The sequence below is a fragment of the Odontesthes bonariensis genome, chromosome 9, assembly GCF_027942865.1.
Source record: "Odontesthes bonariensis isolate fOdoBon6 chromosome 9, fOdoBon6.hap1, whole genome shotgun sequence".
NCBI lineage: Eukaryota > Metazoa > Chordata > Actinopteri > Atheriniformes > Atherinopsidae > Odontesthes > Odontesthes bonariensis.
In genome coordinates this window covers 19544381-19564564 of record NC_134514.1, presented here as the reverse complement: position 1 = coordinate 19564564, position 20184 = coordinate 19544381, and the positions used below count along the sequence as shown (strand labels likewise).

Below are 20184 nucleotides of genomic sequence, written 5' to 3'. Positions count from 1 at the left end.
GACATTTAATTTTCCACGGCAACGTAACTGCGTATTAGGTGTTTCAAAAGGGGGCAAAAAGTGGTCCTTCAGACCAAATATAACACGAATTGGAAAAAAAATAAAAGTCATCACAGAAATCCCACATGCTGCAGACTGCTAGGTCACATCTTATTCTATAATGTGAGAGAAAAAACTAAAAGGATACTTTCCTTTTGCTAAAAAGAAAGATTTAAAGAAGGCAGTGACCCTCAAGACGAATGACATTGTACATTACAAACAATATATGACAAAGGTGAATGAAGTTAACATTTATGAATAAAGGCAAAGGTCTCTGGTAGTGTCCTTTTTCTAAATTAGGGTTTGCTAAATTATCGCCATAGATCACAAAAGACAGATATACTTCCGGCTTCTGCCACTACAAACATCGTTCCATGTAATCCCAATTAAAAGCTACTGCGGGGAGATTAATTACATTTGTTCATTTATCATCATGCTTATTTATTGGCTCCGAGTTACTATCTTGAAAACATCAGTGGCACCAGACTGATTTCAAGAAAACTGTCCCCGGCTCCAAGTCACAATGGTTGTTCAACATAAGTTAAGCAAGTTGCAGAATTTATCACAAGCGGTAGGTCAGAGCGGCCCAACATTTTTGCACTGTACTACATATATCCATTTTTTATGTGAACCTAACCTGATTAGAAACATGTAGCCTGGAGTCCCCCCAAGAGAGATGATGAAGGAAGTGATGACAGAGAGAGCCAGGAAGTACGGGAACATCCTGTCGCAGTCGTCCTTTTCGAGGCACTGACCTGTACTGGCCGTGAAGTTACCAGCCACCCCGACGCAGCTACAGTTAGAGAAGACCTGGAGAGATATGCACAGTTGCACACATGTGACCATGTGGAGCAGGACTTAGATGCTAACATACAAGCAACATTTACGAACTACCTACAGATTTATTAGTGGGGATGTGTGTGGTGCAGTGGTTATACGTTTTTTTTTTTTTTGCTTTCTTTCAGTCAGAGGAAGACACAGCACCTCCCAAACTTTGTTCTTTTTAGCCCAAAACTGCTCCCAACGGGGCTAAATTGTGGCTTGCTTCTTTTGAATTGTTCCTCTTTCAACTTCAACCGACACTCACCCCACAGGTCTCGACCAGCATAATATCCAAGCACAGTGCGAGTTCCACATCAACTTACTGTGTCCTTCCCTGAGCCTGCCGAGGTCGTGCAGCCAGCAAGACACGGAGAAACATATGTGATGCCGTTTTCCCCACAGACTGGGTCCCACTCACTCGATGAGCAAAAACAGTCCGAGTTGCAGCCCGTGAACACTGAGTGTGTATCATAAGATATGCTGGAGAAAAGAGAGCAAAAAAAAGAAGAGCAACTACATATTTCTCATAACATTAGGTGCTGGTATATACTTACATTAGAATATATTCATGTAAATAAGTCACAGCATAGATATAAGAGAAGCACGTGAAGCATTTGGTAAATAAATATTATATTTTTTTATATTGCTATTTTTAACATGTCTAGGCTGTCCTTTTTTATTCCATTTAATGCTGCTGGTGCACTGTAATTTCCCAGTTTGGGATCAATAAAGTCTATCCATCTATCTATCTATCTATCTATCTAGAGCAGAAGGAAGGGACCAAGATAATACAGCTATACACTAAGCTAAGCCTGACTATAAAGCCTCATAACCTAGAGAGAAGGAGCAGAGGGATTATCAAACATTATGGCGACAAAGCAGAAATCTTGTTATTTCCAAAGTCATTATCATTAGCTGGTTTCATTTACCACCCTCTTGGCGCCAGAGTACATCTCACTCATTTATCAAAATCGATAAAGAATTCATGAGGTATTAGAAATTCAATATTTTATTTACTGCATGTAGTGTTGTGCTTTTAATTGTGTGCGCGAGTTCAGCGCACTCACTGCGGGTTAATTACCCCACTGCATACCCCTGCTTTTCTGTCAGCAGTGTCCTTTCATTTGCGCTGCAGAGGAGCACCGGGCTCACTCTGCCATTTCTGCCTGCTTACCGGTCCATATCCACATGACCGAATCACCTTTCGTACACATTATTTTTTTATTAGATATTCAAAACCGCATTATGTGAGGAAATGCAAAACGTGATCATTTTTTCACCTGTTGTACGGCAGTGTCACCCCGGCTACCTTAGCATTCTCACAGCTCATTGCGAAGAAGAACAGCGACAGGATGTAACCGATCAGAGAGGTGCTGAAGGCAAACTTGGCTGCTCCCATGATGTTCAGTTTCAGCCTCTTCATTAGCAGACCACCAGAAAACATACCCAGCGCCACAGCGGGAATATTGATCATGCCTGAGATAACGAAAACCAGCAAAGGCCATTATCAGCACATTATATATTATATAAATTTGGATTTTCTTAAAAAATACAGACAAATTCGTGTTTGGCTATAATTTCTTTTAGACTACTGAGACACTTTCAAAGGGAAAACAAGACGAAACAAGTTGCCTCGATCAAAAAATTATATCCTTGCTTTTTTTTTTGGTTCCATACCTTCATTTAACATCAATGCAAAGACACAGTCTTTGATCTGTACACGTGTCCTTAACTCTGGTCACTAATATTGGATTCTCTTTCATATGCAGCCAGTCTGGTCAGTGCGCAGGCATCTCCCTTAATGAGTCCACACGAACCTAGATGTTTTCATTTTATGCTCTGAACTTCATTAGATATTTTATTTCATGTTCAGAGCAGTTCTCATATTCACAAAGCTCCGGTCTCTGAGGCTGATGCAGTTAGTGGGTTGAGTTAAAATATACAGCGAACCCACTTCTTTAGCAGTATTGTTGATCCGAAGGTCTGCCTCATTTGAGAAATGTGAAAACTACAGGGGACTAGCTGCTGAAAGAATCTGCACACCATAGATTTGTATTTATATTTTTCTCCAACCCGAGATGAGCCAAGCAGAAAAGCCTTCTCTGGTTCTTTTCCCTGATGACTTCCCAGGATGTAATACACTATTAATTCATAAGATACAGAGCAATATTCATGAAACATGCACCATACCCATCAGGAAGTTGGCCTTTGACGCAGACTGCCTGAAATGCTGCTCGATGTACTTGGGTTTGTAAGTGACCATGCCGATGAGAGAGTTCAGCTGGATGACTGTCACACATTGGTAGATCAGATACACAGGGTTTGCCAGCAGAGTTCGCAGGGTTGGAATGAAGTCTATGGAGAGATTTAAAAAAAAAAAAAAAAGCTGCGCTGAAACACAGACATATGGAAATGTCCAACTGCTCTATGTGACCGTGGCTGACAACCGTGGCTGTCCCTCTTCGTCTGCATGAAGAAAAACAGAATGAGCACTGTCTTGAGACAAAGTGAAAGAGCTCGGAGAAGAATCTGACGTTGTCCAAACTGTCGCTGCTGCAGTCGTTTGAAAAACAGAAAACGTTCCCTTTCATTTCAAACATCTTATGCATCAGGACTTACAATCCCAATTCCAAAAAAAGCTGGAACGGCTTGTACAATATAAATGGAAACGGAACGTGATGATTTCCAAATCTCACAGACCATCGTTTCATTCACAATAGAACAGAGAATGTATATAAAATATTGAAAGGCAGACATTTTGCTGTGTATAAAATGAGCTTATTTTGAAGTTGATGTTGATGATCTTTAAATAACAGTCTGTAAACGTTCGGAAACTTTTTGTCCTCTGTGTGAGGAATGTTGTGCCGTTCTTGTCTGATGATTCTAGCTACTCAACAGTCCTGGGTCTCCTTTGTCATGTTTTCTGTTTCACGATGCTCCAAATGTTTTCAGTCGGTGAAAACTATGGACTGCAAGCAGACCAGTCCAGCACCAGCACCTTCTACAACGAATGCGGTGGAGCATTGTCTTGCTGAAATATGCAAGGTTTTTCTCTGAAATAGAAATGTCCGGCTGAGAGTATAGATTCTGAAACCTGCATATACCTTCCAGCATTGATGGTGGTCAGATGTGCAAGTTGCCAGTTCTAAAGGCACTAATGCACCCTTCATACCATCAGAGATGTAGACTTTTGAACTGTGTGCGGATAAAAAGCTGGATGATCCCTCCTCTTTACTTTCTAAAATAATTTCAAATTACGAGTTGTCTGACAACAGAACAGTTTTCCACTTTGTCTCAGTTCATTCTAAATTAGCTTTGGCCCAGAGAAGGCTACACGATGGAGCTTCAACCTGCATTTGTGGATGGCTCAGTGAGCTGTGTTCACTGACAGTGATTTCTGGAAGTTTTCCAGGACAGAATCATGTCTGTTCTTAATGCAGTGCTGCCTGAGGGCCCGAAGATCACGGGCAGGCAATTTTGAGTGTCCCTTGCACACACAGATGTCCACAGATTCTCTGAATTTTTTGATGATATTATGTGCTGTAGCTGATGGAACGGAAAATGGAAAAGCTTGTTGCTTGCATCCCAACTTTTTGAGACATGTTGCTACCGTCAAAGTTTTTTCTACCGGGGATAGTGAAAAAAATCTCACTTTCAACATTAATATTTTGTTCTTGTGCAGTCAATAAAATACAGGTTTAAAAGATTTTAATTTACATTTTTACACAAGAGCCTTTTTTGGAATTGAGGTTTTAATGAAAAATCTCTAATGAAAACACCACATATGACACCATGTCACTATTTAGTTAACAAAAGTAAGCCAAAATAAAGAAGTTGTGTTTTACCTCATAATTTCATAGTTTGTAGAGGAATTTTGGACACCTTTTTCTTTCCAACGCTGCTTTAGTCCCTTGAGATTTGTGAGCTGTTGTTTATGCACAGCCCTCTTAAGGTTCAACCACAGCGTTTTGATCAGGCTGAGGTCTGGACTTCGACTGAAGCATCATTCGCTGCAGTGTCTGGGATCATTGCTGCGTGCCTGGCAGACATCTCGGGGTGGATGTCGATGCACCACCTTAAGCTCAACCTGGACAAGACTGAGCTGGTGTTTCTCCCGGGGAAGGGCTGCCCATTCAGAGACCTGGCCATCACCATGGATGACTCTGTGGTGACATCAACCCGGACTGCGAGGAATCTGGGTGTGACCCTGGACGACGAACTGTCGTTCTCGCCAAACATCGCATCAGTGACCCGTTCCTGCCGATTCCTCCTCTACAACATCCGGAGGATTCGCCCCTTCCTCACCGACAAGGCAGCACAGGTGCTCATCCAGGCTCTTGTCATCTCCCGCCTGGACTACTGCAACTCCCTCCTTGCTGGCGCCCCGGCTTCTGCCATCAGACCTCTGGAGCTGGTTCAGAAAGCTGCTGCTCGTCTGGTGTTCAACCTCCCAAAGTTCTCCCACACCACTCCCCTTCTCCGCTCTCTACACTGGCTCCCTGTAGCTGCTCGCATCCAGTTTAAGACTCTGGTGCTGGCCTACAGGGCAGTGGAAGGAACAGCTCCTTCATACCTCCAGGCTATGGTCAAGCCTTACACCCCCGCCCGACCACTTCGCTCTGCGGCCACCAGGTGCCTGGCTGCCCCGTCACTCAGGGGTCCCTGCGCACGATCGACATGGTCACGGCTTTTCTCTGTTCTGGCACCCCGATGGTGGAACGATCTCCCGACTGATATCAGGACAGCTGAGTCGCTGCCCATCTTTCACCGCAGGCTGAAAACCCACCTCTTCAGGAAACATTACCCTGCTCCGTCCTAGTTCCTTACGCACTTATTGTTTCCTCCACCACTGGCACCCTCTATATTTTCATTACCCCCTACCCGAACCAGGGTTTGAATCCCATTCCTGCTTTTCTTACCTCTTTTATTTCTTCCCCTACCCGAACCAGGGTTTGCATCCCATTCCTGCTTTTCTTACCTCTTTTATTTATTCCGCTACCCGAACCAGGGTTTGCATCCCCACCCCGCTGTGACTGGTGTGCAGTTGGTGAGAGGCTGAGGTATCTGACTTATCGCACTTACTCTAGCACTAGTTTTGCTCTTAGCTGTTTGGTATTGGAAGGAAATTCACTTATGATTTCTTGTGACCTGAAGTTCTCTTGCCTACCGATGTTGAACGCACTTATTGTAAGTCGCTTTGGTTAAAAGCGTCTGCAAAATGACCGTAATGTAATGTAATGTAATTGTCCTATTGAATGGCCTGATTTCAGCTATCTAACATCCTAACTGAGGCCTAAAGACTCTATGAGAAGATTTATTACCAACACTGTGTGTGTACGCACAAAAAGCAGAAAGGTGCCTACGCATTCCTTTTGTCAGATTTATAAAGCACTGTGTGCGTGTGGTTCTCTTATATTAAATCTTAATCATGGAGAAATAATACACTTGTGCATAGACCTGATTTCCATTCCAACAACTGATTATCTATTGCACCCACAATTACTGTAAATTAGATTCTGTTGTGAAAATTAACGACAAGAGCCAATCATACTGAGCAATCTCAGTGGAAATGTCTTGTTTGGTTTTATGGTAAATAACGTGGCCTCTTTTCAGTGTCCACCTTGTATCAGTGTTCCACTGCTATAAAAGACGTGTACGCAAGGTCTAAAGAAATCGGTAGGTTCTTATTTTCACCGCACAGTCTTCCTTTGTGAATACCGGTGTGTGGGCAGGAAAAGACAACATGTTTTCTGTGCGTACACAGAGTGAAACGCATCTGGCCCCAGCCCTCAGCCTGACTGAAATGTGGTGGAACCCTAACTGAGCTGTGCACGAACACACGCCTCCACACCTCAATCAACTGAAGCGACATTGTGAGGAAGAGCAGACCAAAGTTCCTCCACAGAGACGATCATACAAAAAATGATTGCCGCCAAAGGTAACATGTCGTATTTAGTTTTCCCCACAGCTTTTGGATTTTGGCTTATTTTTTGTGAACTAAATATTTACTAAATAATAACAAGTCTGTTGTGTTGAGCTGAGGTTTTATGTACCTAATTTTAAGACCTGGTAAGGATCAGATGATTTTATTTTCCAATCATATCCTGATACGACAAACCTTCTAATTGCAAGAGGATGTCCTTCCTTTATTCACATGACTGTACAATAACTTGTTACTTTACAATAGATGGAGTATTGTGAAGGATTCAACTGCAACTCGAAAAATGTAATCATAAAAGAAATTGTATTTATGGCTATAAAATCAACAACAGCGCCCGCAGAAGGATTCGGAATCTTCCCATTTTCCAGGTTGAACAAGAATAAAAACCATTTAAGAATACTTAAAAGAGAATGATCCTCTTTATCCATGCTTACCTTTGGCCATCTCTATAAAGTTAGTTTCTTCATCTGCTGGATACTTGTGCTTCTGATGGGGAGAGTCTTTAATGAAACTCATCTGCTCCTGAGTGCACTTCTTTGGAACCCGCTGTCCGGATGTGGATATAGAGCGGGGCAGAAACCAGAACGGGATGGCAGAAAGCAGGGTGATGACCCCAGCTACGAGGTAGCCCAGCCACCAGGCCCCCACCCAACGGGCGTCTGATGGAGTAATAGTAATGGTCTCTGTATCATAGACGGTGAAAGATAAGTAATACTAAATGTCAATAGGATGGACATACACATGCTGTGTATGTATATACACACACACACACACACACACACACACACACAAACACAAAAAATATATATATATATATATTTAAACTCTCTATAGCAGACTAGATGATCAAAGGCAACAGGTTTCTGTCATTAAAGCACACCAGACCAGTTCAAACAGCCAGCACTTGAAGGGATTTATGCTGGAAGCTTTGTACTTGTTACTCAACTTTTCTATCTACCTGTAAGCTGTCAGTTTGTGCATATTGAGGATGAAAACTTGTATCTTTTATTCAAGTGATAGCTATTTGTTTTCCTGTTAACTTCCTTTTTTTTAATAAAATGTTTTCTGTTTCGTAAATTGGCCCTTTGAGCTGAGCTCTTCGTTCTTTTTTTTTTTCATCTTTTATTTGAGGTTGACCACCTAAGTGAAATTCACTGTCGAATAAAGCAATCGACTTGTCTCGCTTCTCCTTTTAAATTTCTTTTTCATTATTTTCCTCTTTTTTTTGGTTGTTGGTTACCTTTCTTGTCATCTCTGTGTAACTCTTCTTTCTTTCCTTCTCTCACCCATTGCACTCTCTCTGATTATTGCCTGTCAGCCGGCTCTACCCTTCTTCTCCCTCAGCTTGCCCTCAGCACTCCTTCATTAGCTAATTGATGATAATCCTGCACACCTGCCCTGCGTGTTGAATTGTGCACACACGGACTCTGATCCACTCTCTGTTGGATCTGATAATGTTGTTGCTCAGTTTTATGAATGACTAGTCCTTTTACACAGACGAAATTTTGAGCTGTAATGGTTGGAGTGGTGCAGGTGTTACTAAAGACACTGACGCTGGCTATGTTGTATTCAAGAGTCTCAGCATGAACAACAGCAGGGACGAGATGTATACACAACGCATAATGTTCAGAGCCAATTTGACATTTTTCACTCAATAATGGGTATTCATGAGAGATTAATGTTTAATGGGAATCTGCAAACCTCACACATCTCTCAGACATGGTCTTTCCTTTGTCCCAAGGGTCCCTTGTTTCCCCAGTTTACGGGAACATCAGCAAAGGACTCCACATTTGCCAGCATCCAATAAAGACCTTTTTCACACCAGACATTTTTGACTTGTTGCAAAAGGAGAAGCACAGGTGTATTAAATGATGTCTGTGATTGCTAAGTTCCTTTTAGTGTCCAGTACCACTTGTAAGTGAAATGGTGTGTCCAACAGCATGAGCCCCCCAACAGGGGTCTGGTCACATAGTTATTTCTGCTAAGGTTCCAAATCGAGTGAAATGACCAGGAGTATTTAAGTGGAGGCCGTGATAAGAGGATGTTCAAATTCTTTAAAATACTCAGGAAAGGAGCTTTAGTGATTCGTTCATTAATTCCTTCAGCATCGGAAACAACGGATCATCCTCTATGAAAGCAAACAAGATAATTCCCTCTCACAAATCCTTGTGGTTGCAACGTTCAAGACGGTGCTCAGTTATTTCCATCCAGTCTGTTCAGAATCACAAACCCGAATAATTAAGAAATACTTTCAATTGTATTATCATACCAGCCTCAGTGAAACAACACTATTAAGACTGTGAGGTACAGTACTCGGTGTTCTTTTTGTAATACTGCGGACCCACATTACAGTTTAAGCCGTGTGCCCACCACAATATTTTAAGCTAGATTTTCACATCACAGACAAAATGCTGGAGATCGCGTACGAATGACCCAGATTTGAGGCATATCAGCGGTTCATACAGCGTTCATCGAGCACTATGTGTGAAGGTGTCGATTTTTGTGGTTCGTGGAGACAAAGCAGTCCTCAACTGAATATTTGACGTGTATTCTATACTTCTTACCCAGGAAACATTGATATACATCCCATCAGACCAGTTCTCCGGGTAGAAAATATCTATTATTTTCTACATAGTAAAGGGTTGTTTTCTTTAATCCGCTCAATGCTTGTCTTTTGTTTTTAAACCCACACAGCACTCTGTAAAATTTCAATAATGGACTGAAACAGGCCAACTAACTCAGCATAAAGCCCAACAAATGTCTCCAAATATTAATTTTTTTCTCTATATTAGCTTAGTTGAGCTCTCTGTGAGACTAGGATGAAGGATTAATGACAACACGCGTGTATAGACAGTTTGCACATTAATCAAATTATTTAGTCTTTATATAATACCATGTTTTTCTTGCTTTGTTTGTTTTTGTTTTGTTTGTTTGTGTTTTTTGCTCCTTTATCCTTGCACTGTGACCATCTATCTATCTATCTATCTATCTATCTATCTATCTAGAAATAAAATGTGTTTCAACCTACCCATTTTTACAAATCCAATGTCCACATAGATTTTGGCACAAAGGGAGCCTAAAAGGTATCCAAAGACGGGACCAACCACAGAAATGGTCTGCACACAGCCTACGGAATGAGAAACACACACACACACACACACACACACACACACACACACACACACACGCACACACACGCACACACACACACACACAAACTGCTCAGGACTTTGTAAAAGCTTAGATGCAGCGGACCGTACAGAGCACTTTTATTTGAAATGATTGGTTTACAACACATACAAGTTTAAAACCTTTTGTCAAACCTCGATTTGGCTGGAAAAACATTTGCTGAGTAAGAATGTTCTTTTCCAGTAATTCGCATAATCTGCTATTGTAGGATACATAAGAGTTTTACTGCAGTGCTCGTATTTGGAGAAAGAACAACACTGTTGCACATGGCAGAGCTTTGTGCTAGCATGGCATTATTTCTGAGCAACCAGAACTCGCTCATCTAGTTAACATCTCACTCCAGACTGGAACATTTCCAAAGGCCTTAAAAACTGCTGTCATTAAGCCTCTTCTAAAGAAGAGCAATCTTGATGCCACAGTACTGAACAATACTGGCACATATCAAACCTGCCATTCTTAGGCAAAGTCCTAGAAAAAGTTGTATACCAACAGCTTACTGACCTTCTCCTGTCTAACAATGCTTTTGATACTTCCCAATCAGGCTTTCGGCCCCACCACAGCACTGAGACAGCTCTGATCAAGGTGACAAACGATATCCGCCTGAACACAGGCGCAGGCAAAGTCTCAGTCTTAGTTCTGCTGGACCTGAGTGCTGCCTTTGACACAGTTGACCATGCAATCTTATTACAGAGGTTAGAAGACTGGGTGGGAATCCATGGTAGTGCTTTAAACTTTAAAATCTCACAACTCATCAGGCTTACAGGCAGCAAGTCAGGAGTTTTTCTGAAGTGAAATGTAGAGGAGTTCACTTATGTGTATGAGACTGTGAGCAAAGAGTTCAGCAGTCATGTTTCTAATCTTACAATTTCATTGATTGCGTAATATATGGTGGATTAAAAGATTCAGAGAATCTGGAGGAATCTCCGGACACAAGCGACAAGGCAGAAAACCAATATTTAATGATCATAATCTTTAGTCCCTGGGGCAGCAGTGCTTTAAATACAGGCTTTGTGATTTTGAGGTTGAAATCACTGCATTGGCTCAGGAACACTACTGAAAATCATTGTCAGTGAACATAGTTCGTCACTGCCTCCGCAACTGCAATTAAAGTTCTACCATTAAAAAAAAAAAAAAACACAGAAACACTGCTGCCTACAGGCTCCGTGTCTGAGCTGGCTTTATGTTCTAATAGAGTCTTCAAAGAGACAATTGGCCTGTGGTTTGACAAATTATAATTCCCATTGGAAATCATAGACGCTTGGCCCTCTTATGTCAAGCAAAAACAAGAAAACAAGACTGCATGTTGGTTAATGTGTGAACAGTTCTGTTGTCACGAACATGGTATTGCCAAGCTTGTTGCGAAGTTTTTGTGACACTAATAAAATACTGAGATGGGGTGCGACTTGTGGTGTCGCTTCATCAATGATGCATGCTGAGAGGCGGCCAAGCTGCCCGCTGGGTTCGGCTGGGTGTCATTACAGGATGTATAGTTAAAACCACAGCGGTAAAAGTGGTGAGATTAGAAAACCACATGGAGTCACGGCCAGATCAGAAAATTTTTACATCTGTCTCTATGTATATCTCAGACCTTTGTATAACAATTGAAGCTGCACGTAAGAATCATTGGCATTTTAAAATGAAACTCTATACGGTGACCTTAACTATACAAAGACACTGAATAGTCTGGAAAAAGAAAATACACCTCTTTCAATACTAAGGTATCAAGACATAATAAAGGAAAATGATCTAGTCTTTAACTTATTCAATACAGCCTCAGAAAAACAGCAAAAAATATATATTTTACACTGTGTGTACACTTTACTCTTATTTTTTCATTTACTTTTCATTCGAGACATCTTCCCTGGTGTCAAAATCCTCAGAGAAAATGTAAAAAACAACAGAACAACATATCTGCCTCTACAGACCTCAGTTAGCATGTTAGATGTCAAAGTTAATGACAGTATAGTTAGAAATAATGTCCTTTGGACAGATTAGAGCCCAAATGTATCAGATGTTTGGTCATTTTCCAGTGCTACGATTGATGAAAACACAGCATATCAACGCAAACCCCTCATATCAACTGTTAAGTACAGTGGTGGAGGGGTGATGATTTGGGCGTCTTTTGCAGCCGTAGGACCTGGGCTCCTTGTAACTGAGTCAACCATGAAGTCCTCTGTATGCCAAAGTATTCTCAAGCCAAATGTGAGGTCGTCTGTCCAAAGGCTGAAGCTGACTTAAAGGGGAACTCCGGGGCATTTGAAGCGCATTTCCATTGCTAGAGGTTGTCAAATACTGATAGTAGGACACAGACAGGTGCAAATCTGCGCTCCCTGTGTGGAGATAGCGCTGTTCGCTCAGCCTGTCATGCGAGGCTAATACGTGGTGGCTTGGGGCAAGATCTAAACCTTCCACGTAAAACAACAACTTGCACACTGCAGAAACGTCACACCACTTTATAAACCATCCGACAATAAAGTCACAAGCCTTACCATCAAAACCATATGCATGGTTCTCACATTACTGGCATGGGGACGTTACAAAACAACTTTATAAACAGCATGTAACTCACCGGTTGGTTGTACGCTCGCGCATGTGAAAGCCCAAAAGAGTCGATGGACGATAATCCCACATACAAAACAATTATCTTCTCTAGAAAAACTGTGTTCAAGTATTTAAAACATTACAACAATATTACTGGGCATGTATTGTTGTAATGTTTTAAATACTTGAACGCAGTTTTTCTAGAGAAGATAATTGTTTTGTATATGGGAGTATCGTCCATCGACTCTTTTGGGCTTTCACATGCGCGAGTGTACAACTAACCGGTGAGTTACATGCTGTTTATAAAGTTGTTTTGTAACGTCCCCATGCCAGTAATGTGAGAACCATGCATTTGGTTTTGATGGTAAGGCTTGTGACTTTATTGTCGGATGGTTTATAAAGTGGTGTGATGTGTCTGCAGTGTGCAAGTTGTTGTTTTACGTGGAAGGGTTAGCTCTTGCCCCTTAGCCACCACGTATTAGCCTCGCATGACAGGCTGAGCGAACAGCGCTATCTCCACACAGGGAGCGCAGATTTGCACCTTTCTGTGTCCTACTATCAGTATTTGACAACCTCTAGCAATGGAAATGCGCTTCAAATGCCCCCGAGTTCCCCTTTAAATTGGGTCAAGTGCAGGAACAATGGTCCCAAACACAGACGTTTTCCACATACTGATTCAGCATTTCGTTTAGTTTTTGTTAAATGAGTTATGATACTTTGTAATGTTGCAGATGATTTTTAGTGACTAAATAGGGTTTAAATATCTGAACACATTTCCAGATACCTAAACCCTTGTATATGACAAAGTGAACTTTCTTTTTTTCAAATACTTCATTATTCTTTTCTATGATATGAGCATGAACTAAGAAAATAATTGTAATGGCAAAGTTTTTTGTTTTGTTTTTATGCATCTCTACAAGTGGGTAATGATTTTCTTACCAACATATAGTGCAGCGTTCTCCTCAGTCGCAAAATCATCTATGTAAGAGATTCCCAGGGGCTGAACAGGTGTCTCCCCAATCCCCCGCAAGACATTTCCCAGAAGCACGTATATCCACATAGACAGGTTAGACTCGCCTTCACAACCTGGTGGGAATAATGTGTGACATATTTATGTCTGACTACTACTGTCATCCGTAAGCGTGTTGTGCTCGTCTCACCTGAAGATGGCCCTTGAGGCAGTTGACCATCTTGCGTTATGTTTGCTGGTGAACCCACCCGACATGGAGATTGGTTAAGGGTTGAGTTCTCCTCCCAGCGCACTGATGTTTCAAATTCATAACTATGAACAAAAGTACAGACAGTTCAAACTCAGAGGAGGTAAAATATTAATTTCATTTAGTTTAGAGCTTTACACTGAGCTGAAAGGAGATTTTATTAAGTAGCATGTCAGCGATGGTGTATTCTTGCATTGTGCCAGGGCTATAGTATAATACAATTGTGTTTTTACTTACCGTCCAATAATGAAGTGCGGCAGAGCAATGAGGAAGGTGCCGATAGACATCAATACACAGCCCACTGCAATGATCTTTGGCCTGTGGAGTTTGGCCCCAAAGTAACTCACGAAGGCTATCACTAGCAAGTTGCCTGCAGGGATGGAGCCAGATATATCATTGATTTAGAGGGTTCCCAGAGGCAAAAGGAACAAGTACAGATGATTGCCTTTTTACTTTTGTTTTCACTGTTGTCTTTTATAGTTTGGTACGGCTGTGCAATTATTTGCCTATTACTTTATTTTTAGATTCTCTTTAGATTCGGCCTGGATTCATGAAAAACTAATGAGCCACTTTCATTTGCACTTTCAGTAGAGAACAAGAAACAGACACATAACTGAAAATTTTCCTTCCAAGAAAGTTGTTTCCCTACCGTACATCCCTCAGTCATTGAAATATGCATTACACAGTGTGGATGAATATCATAATAGCATGACCAGTGTAGGATGACATGTGCATTAAAAGACTGGCAGCCGATGCGCGCTGTTGACTGTCTGCAAAGATGTGACGCGATATTTTCACGCTCTGAGAGTTTCATTCACTGTCACAGGTAGAAATTCAGCTGGTGCGTTATCTTTTACTGCATTATGTTCATAATCAGTGACTTAGAATGTCACATGACTTAGATAGGTAGCCTTGTAATCATGTAATCTGACCTTTTCCTATTGTACAGGTTCGTTTATGAGGTGACATCATATCTTCCAACAACCCCAGTGTCCTATGTGATAATGAGAGGGTCAGTATCTACAGGTACAACTGTGGGAAGTTTTTTAAAAATGTTGTTATAATTAAAGTTTTGTTAATAACTTGCTTTAATGATAAAAAAAAAAAAAAACAATATACATAATGTGAAAGCTGTACTCTCATAACGAGTCATGCAGAGTATGGAGCCTATATACATGCAGCCAGTTACCTGAGCTCATCTGGCAGATGTGATCTTTGCAAAGATCACATCTATCATTATAACTCTCTCTACTCTTCCCTCCTCATTATTCCTCATTGTCCCCCCTTTGTCTTGCCTTTGCACTGTTCTCCTCTCTTGTTTCTTGCACTTTCCTTTCTTCTTCACGCTGCCCTGCTCTGCCTCTATGTTGCCCTGGCAACAGTCCTATGGAAAAAGCTTGTTGCCTAGGCCACACGAGAGAAGCAGCTTTCATGGGAGATGGAGCGATGGCGGTAGCGAGAATCACGACATTCAGCTCTGACATTGACGAAGGGGTCACTGTTTTTTCTCTGGCAGATGCACTCGCGGACACGCACACACGACTGAAAATCGCTGGAGTAAAAACGTGAATCGTCTTTCACAACTTTTGTGCCACCAAAGGGTCCAAATTAATTGTCTGACAGCAGAAGGACAGAATCAGAACAGCTGATAGTAGAAAATAACTTTTACCCCTCATAACCCATGTTTTCATGGGTCTAATCTGCAGGATTAAACTTCAACTGAATGGACCAGACTTTCAGAGCTGTGCAGAAAACCGGTTAGGAGACAATTAGGGAACCACTAATAACAGGCCACATGTACAGTAGCTGGAGATTATGACACGGTATTGCTGTGAGTTGGATCAACTAATAAGCCGTTAGTAAATTTGTTTTGGCCACATTTTTATTTCTTATTTTAGAACATATTCAGATTTCTCTCTCTGGAGCCTTAAAGAGGGTTTATACAACCTTTTCACATATGCAGCATTATCTCACAACACCTGTACACAGACATTGGTTTGTAAATTTGATTTGAGTCCTTCTGTAAGCAATCTTTTCATAAATCCCCTCTGCTCCTCATGTTCCTTAAACTGAGTCCAAGTGGATTGTTTGTGTCCCAAAACACTGTTTCAAAATCACGCACCTTTGGCTTTTCTGAGTGGAATATTCTTGTTTTCAGTAGGAATAATTTACATAAACACCGACCATCTGTCATAAGTTAAAATCGACAGACAATCATCCATTTTTCTGTTTTTGTTACTTCGGTTTGCACTGAAAAGAGGACATGTTCAAAAGATGACCTAAGGCAGACATTCCCATTGTGGAAAAATTACTTGAGCATATACTGAGAGAAAGCTGTGAAACGATAAGAATCCTGTTGCTTCTAACAGATTCACATGTCAGCTGATGGTCACAAATAGTATTACTGAGGATAAGGGACAGTAAATTAATATTCTTCAGACGCTATGTCGTAAAAAGAATCTTACAAATTCTATGGTCTGGCTGTCCGGAGCTTTAAGAGAGCTTGAGGCTTGTGTATTATGTCCTTGCTCAACACTGTGACTCACCACACACAGACACATACACACAAACACACCCCTCTGTCCTCGTCTTGGAAGCCTGATGAATCCTTTATCTGCAGCTTGAATATCTCAATGACCCATTCATATTTACGCCCCAGAGACAGCTAGAAAAAAAGGGAGGCGAGCCCACAACACGGAGGCAACAAACGGAACTGCAAAATAACACTAGTGATTGGCAGGCCCACTTACCTATCTCGAAGCTCCCATCAATAACACCTATTAGGTAACTGGGGATGTCAAAGCGCCTCTCCAGCTGAGTTATTGTGCTCTTCATGTAGCTCCCCGACAGAGCCTTTGCAAAATAAGCAAAGGACAAAGCTACCAGAAACATCTGGGGAAAAAAAGGGAGATGGGAAAACGGAAGGGGAGAGAAACAAGGCAAGGATTTTTACAAAGATGCACTCTGAAGCCAAAAACATTGGCTAATGTCGTGTTTCAGGCAAATTTTCATTCTCGGTATTTTCAGTTTTAATTGGGTGATTATCCTGTTTTTGTCCACTAAGAATGGGCACATACCAATAATACCTCGAGTCATATTTTACTGTCGCTGTAAATGGCTTAAAAGATGAAACTTTGCTTCAAAATTAAGTATATCATTTTTTTAGATTGAATTATTTATGGTCTCAAAACAAAATGGGAGAAGATTGAATAAAATCAAGGGTACCCTCTACGATCAGTGTTTTTTTGTTTGGGGGGGGGCATCAGTTCCAGTTCTGCTATGTTGTCAGAGGACTAAGAATTGTGGTAAAAACCTTCAACTTGTGCCTCTTGAGGTTGTTTAGGAGGATTTTAGGGCATATTTAGGATCATTACCCTGTTGTGGAAGCCTTCCTTTATTCGTCTTCAGCTTTTTTTATTTACAGGCAGTGTGTGTGAACACAAGCAATCAATCTAACAACAGAAGAGGCTTTTGTTGTCATGAAAATGCGCACCCATTTTCTAGTAAACACACTTTTTCTTTTCCTTTGCATAGAAGCTGTTTCAAGGATACATTGGGTTCACACTTAGTGCTCATTTGAAAAAAATTTGATTGTGGATTTTGTGGCGAGGACGCTGAAGGTTTTTCCTTTGATGAGCTTTCCACAAAGTTCATATTTGCGCATGTGGGGCTGCGTGGTTAAACAATGCCCAACACTGTTGTCAGGACAGCTTACTGCAGCTGTCAAACAGGGCTTGCAATTTTTCCTTCCTAAACACATAGGGAGTTCTTTCAGAAAGGTTTCTTAGTGTTCAAGACTTCAGCTACAAGTAAACAGCTGAAAACCCCTTACAATCTTCTCCTGCTTTGTGAATTTTATTAAAGCTTTGACATTTGTACCACCTGGCCTTTCCTAACAATGTGTGTGAATTGGACAAAGTCCTCGCATACTATCTAATTAAGATCTGAGCCCTTAGTAAAGGTTATCTATCTGCAATCCCATGGGGTGCCCAAACCTTTGCATGGTTCCCCTTTCATCTCCCATTCTTTCCACTGTAATTGCACAAAACAAAAACAACACACTTATTTGCCCCTGAATGTCTAGAACAGTGTCTTGCTTTTGAAGATGAGTTTATTTTCTGTTCATTACCTATAGCTTTTCTCAGAGACAGCAAATATTAGTACGGTGTTGTAAATTCCACTAATGTTTAATTATCAAATAAACCACTACCAGCATCTCAGGAATAACAGGAGTCAATAACAGGATCAATGTAATGCAAGTCAGAGTGCATGAAATGTCAACAATGAGATAATAACACCCGAGAGTTGATGGCACAGGTGGACATGTGTGTTTCTCATAATAAGCAACCAATTATTTGTGCTGTGATAGGACTAAATGACAAGCAACCTGCAGTCGAAACCATACTATGAGAGTGGCAGTTCACACCTAAAATAAAAATATGGGGAGGAAGAGGCCAAAATTGGACTCAGCCAAGCCAAGAGGAAAAAAGTGAAAAGCCAGATAACAATCAATCCCAAAAAACTGTCCCTCCTCACCAACTAAGGCAATCTAATAAACATATTATGTCATGGCAGACACCAAAAACAAATTCTACTTTATTAGCTTCAAAGCAGACCCCAAACTGTGTTTGCGTACACGCAATAGTTTTTTCAAAGCCGCTGGTCAGGAGCTCCAAAAGGATCCATAGAAAATAGAAAAATAATACCAGTAGATTGTAGTGGAAAAGTGCTTTGTGAGGTCAGTTTGATGAGAAAAGTGCTATATAAGTACATGTCATGCACATGTTTACAAATCCCAGAACGGTTTAGGCCCAAAATACATCTGTGATATGTTCCGAGAATATAAACCTAGCAGAGCTCTTAGATCCAAGGTCTCAGGTCAGCTGGTCCAGTCCAGAGTCCAGACTAAACATGGAGAAGCAGCATTTAGCTGTTATGCTGCCAACAAGTGGAACAAACTGCCAGTGGAGATTAAACTTTCACCAAATGTAGACATTTTTAAATCCAGGTTAAAGACATTTCTTTTCTCATGTGTCTATGCATGAAATCTGCACGCTATCTTTTAACTTATCTAGACTGTTGCTTGTTTTTAATCATTTTAATTCATTTTAATTATTTTATTTGGTTCTCTTTATATTATTTTATGTATTTTTAATGCTTCTTCCACTCCCTGCTGCAATGCTTTTATTTTATGTAAAGCACTTTGAAATGTTTTGTACATGTAATGTGCTATACAAATAAATTTGACTTGACTCCAAAGAAAAAAAGTGACAGTAGAAAAATACAATTAAAAAAAAACATGAATAAATACACAAAATAATTGAATTGTAGTTGTTTGGTAAAGTGAGAGGGCCGTATTGGCTGACTCAGAGCAGTCAACAAACAGCCCACTGAATGAAATCGTAACATGGGCACAGTACGCTACCTTCCTCTGTCATACAATGTTCAAATATTCACAATCAGGCACGCTCTATTTTTCTTGACTGTAGCTAACCGTTGTTGCTGATTCGTGAAATGTTGATTGCGTTGATATAAATATATCTAGATATATTCCGCTGGGCAGCTATGCTGGAAACAATTTTCCTGAGGATTTGAATAGCATTTTCGCTTGATATGCATATCCCTAATAGATTTTCAGCATTGCCTGAAATGGACTCAGGATAAGGATTCTAATACTTTTACTTTTATGATTGGTAATAACAGCGCTGTGAAAGAGCTTTCAAAGAAAATTAACTTTCACAGCGCTGATCTAAATAGATGCTTTTTAAACATGCATGGTCTGTACCTAACAACCACAATGTGGGGTTAAGTATCCTATCATAAAAGACGTAGCATGTATACAAATAAGTCAACAATTCACTACAACTATAAAATGTCTCCACAAACACACTAGGAAACCAGTCTGAGAACCTGTAGCAAGCATTCAAAGTACAAAAAAAGTGTCTGAAAGACCGCAAACGTACAGTGATGCAATAAAATCAGTCTGTGAGCTCATAGGGAACCCTAACGAGGCTAACTACAGTTCCTCTGATATCTTCATTTCATGTGGAATTGAGAAAGTTGTGATGTTGTCCTGAGGTGGTGATCTTGTAAAGATATGGAAAAGTTATCTTATTTGAAAGTATATATAGGATTTGTATACTTCGCTCTTTTTTTTTTGTTTGTTTTGTTTTTTTTAGTATTTACTGAATCATTTCATAATTCTGTAGAAGTGTCTTTTTGTATGCCTCTTAGTCCTTCTATTTGGTTTCCATGGAAACCAAAAAGGAGGATTTCTTTAAGACAGCAAAAGCTCACCTGACAGAGATGAGAGCTTTTGGACATAAATTCTGTGGTTGGATAAGATGAAAATTTAGTTTTCTGGACACGGGGGACTTGGCTTTTGTTAGAAAGAAAGAAAGAAAGAAAGAAAGAAAGAAAGAAAGAAAGAAAGAA

The 20184-nt window shown here is 40.7% G+C and overlaps 1 protein-coding gene across 2 annotated transcripts in view; it reads right to left on the bottom strand.

Moving 5' to 3' along the window:
* Window positions 1-20184, bottom strand: part of LOC142388377 (solute carrier organic anion transporter family member 1C1-like) — a 50227-nt gene that overhangs the window by 5434 nt on the left and 24609 nt on the right. Inside the window, exons 3-12 of one of the 2 annotated variants that reach the window (XM_075473547.1) lie at window positions 16500-16641; window positions 13987-14119; window positions 13693-13814; window positions 13472-13618; window positions 9831-9929; window positions 7237-7485; window positions 3052-3216; window positions 2142-2337; window positions 1185-1341; window positions 677-849 (exon numbers count right to left, since the gene is read on the bottom strand). In XM_075473547.1, coding sequence (XP_075329662.1) covers window positions 677-849; window positions 1185-1341; window positions 2142-2337; window positions 3052-3216; window positions 7237-7485; window positions 9831-9929; window positions 13472-13618; window positions 13693-13814; window positions 13987-14119; window positions 16500-16641 — 1583 coding nt within the window. The remainder of the gene's footprint in view (window positions 1-676; window positions 850-1184; window positions 1342-2141; window positions 2338-3051; window positions 3217-7236; window positions 7486-9830; window positions 9930-13471; window positions 13619-13692; window positions 13815-13986; window positions 14120-16499; window positions 16642-20184) is intronic. The other variant, XM_075473548.1, reaches the window with a different exon arrangement.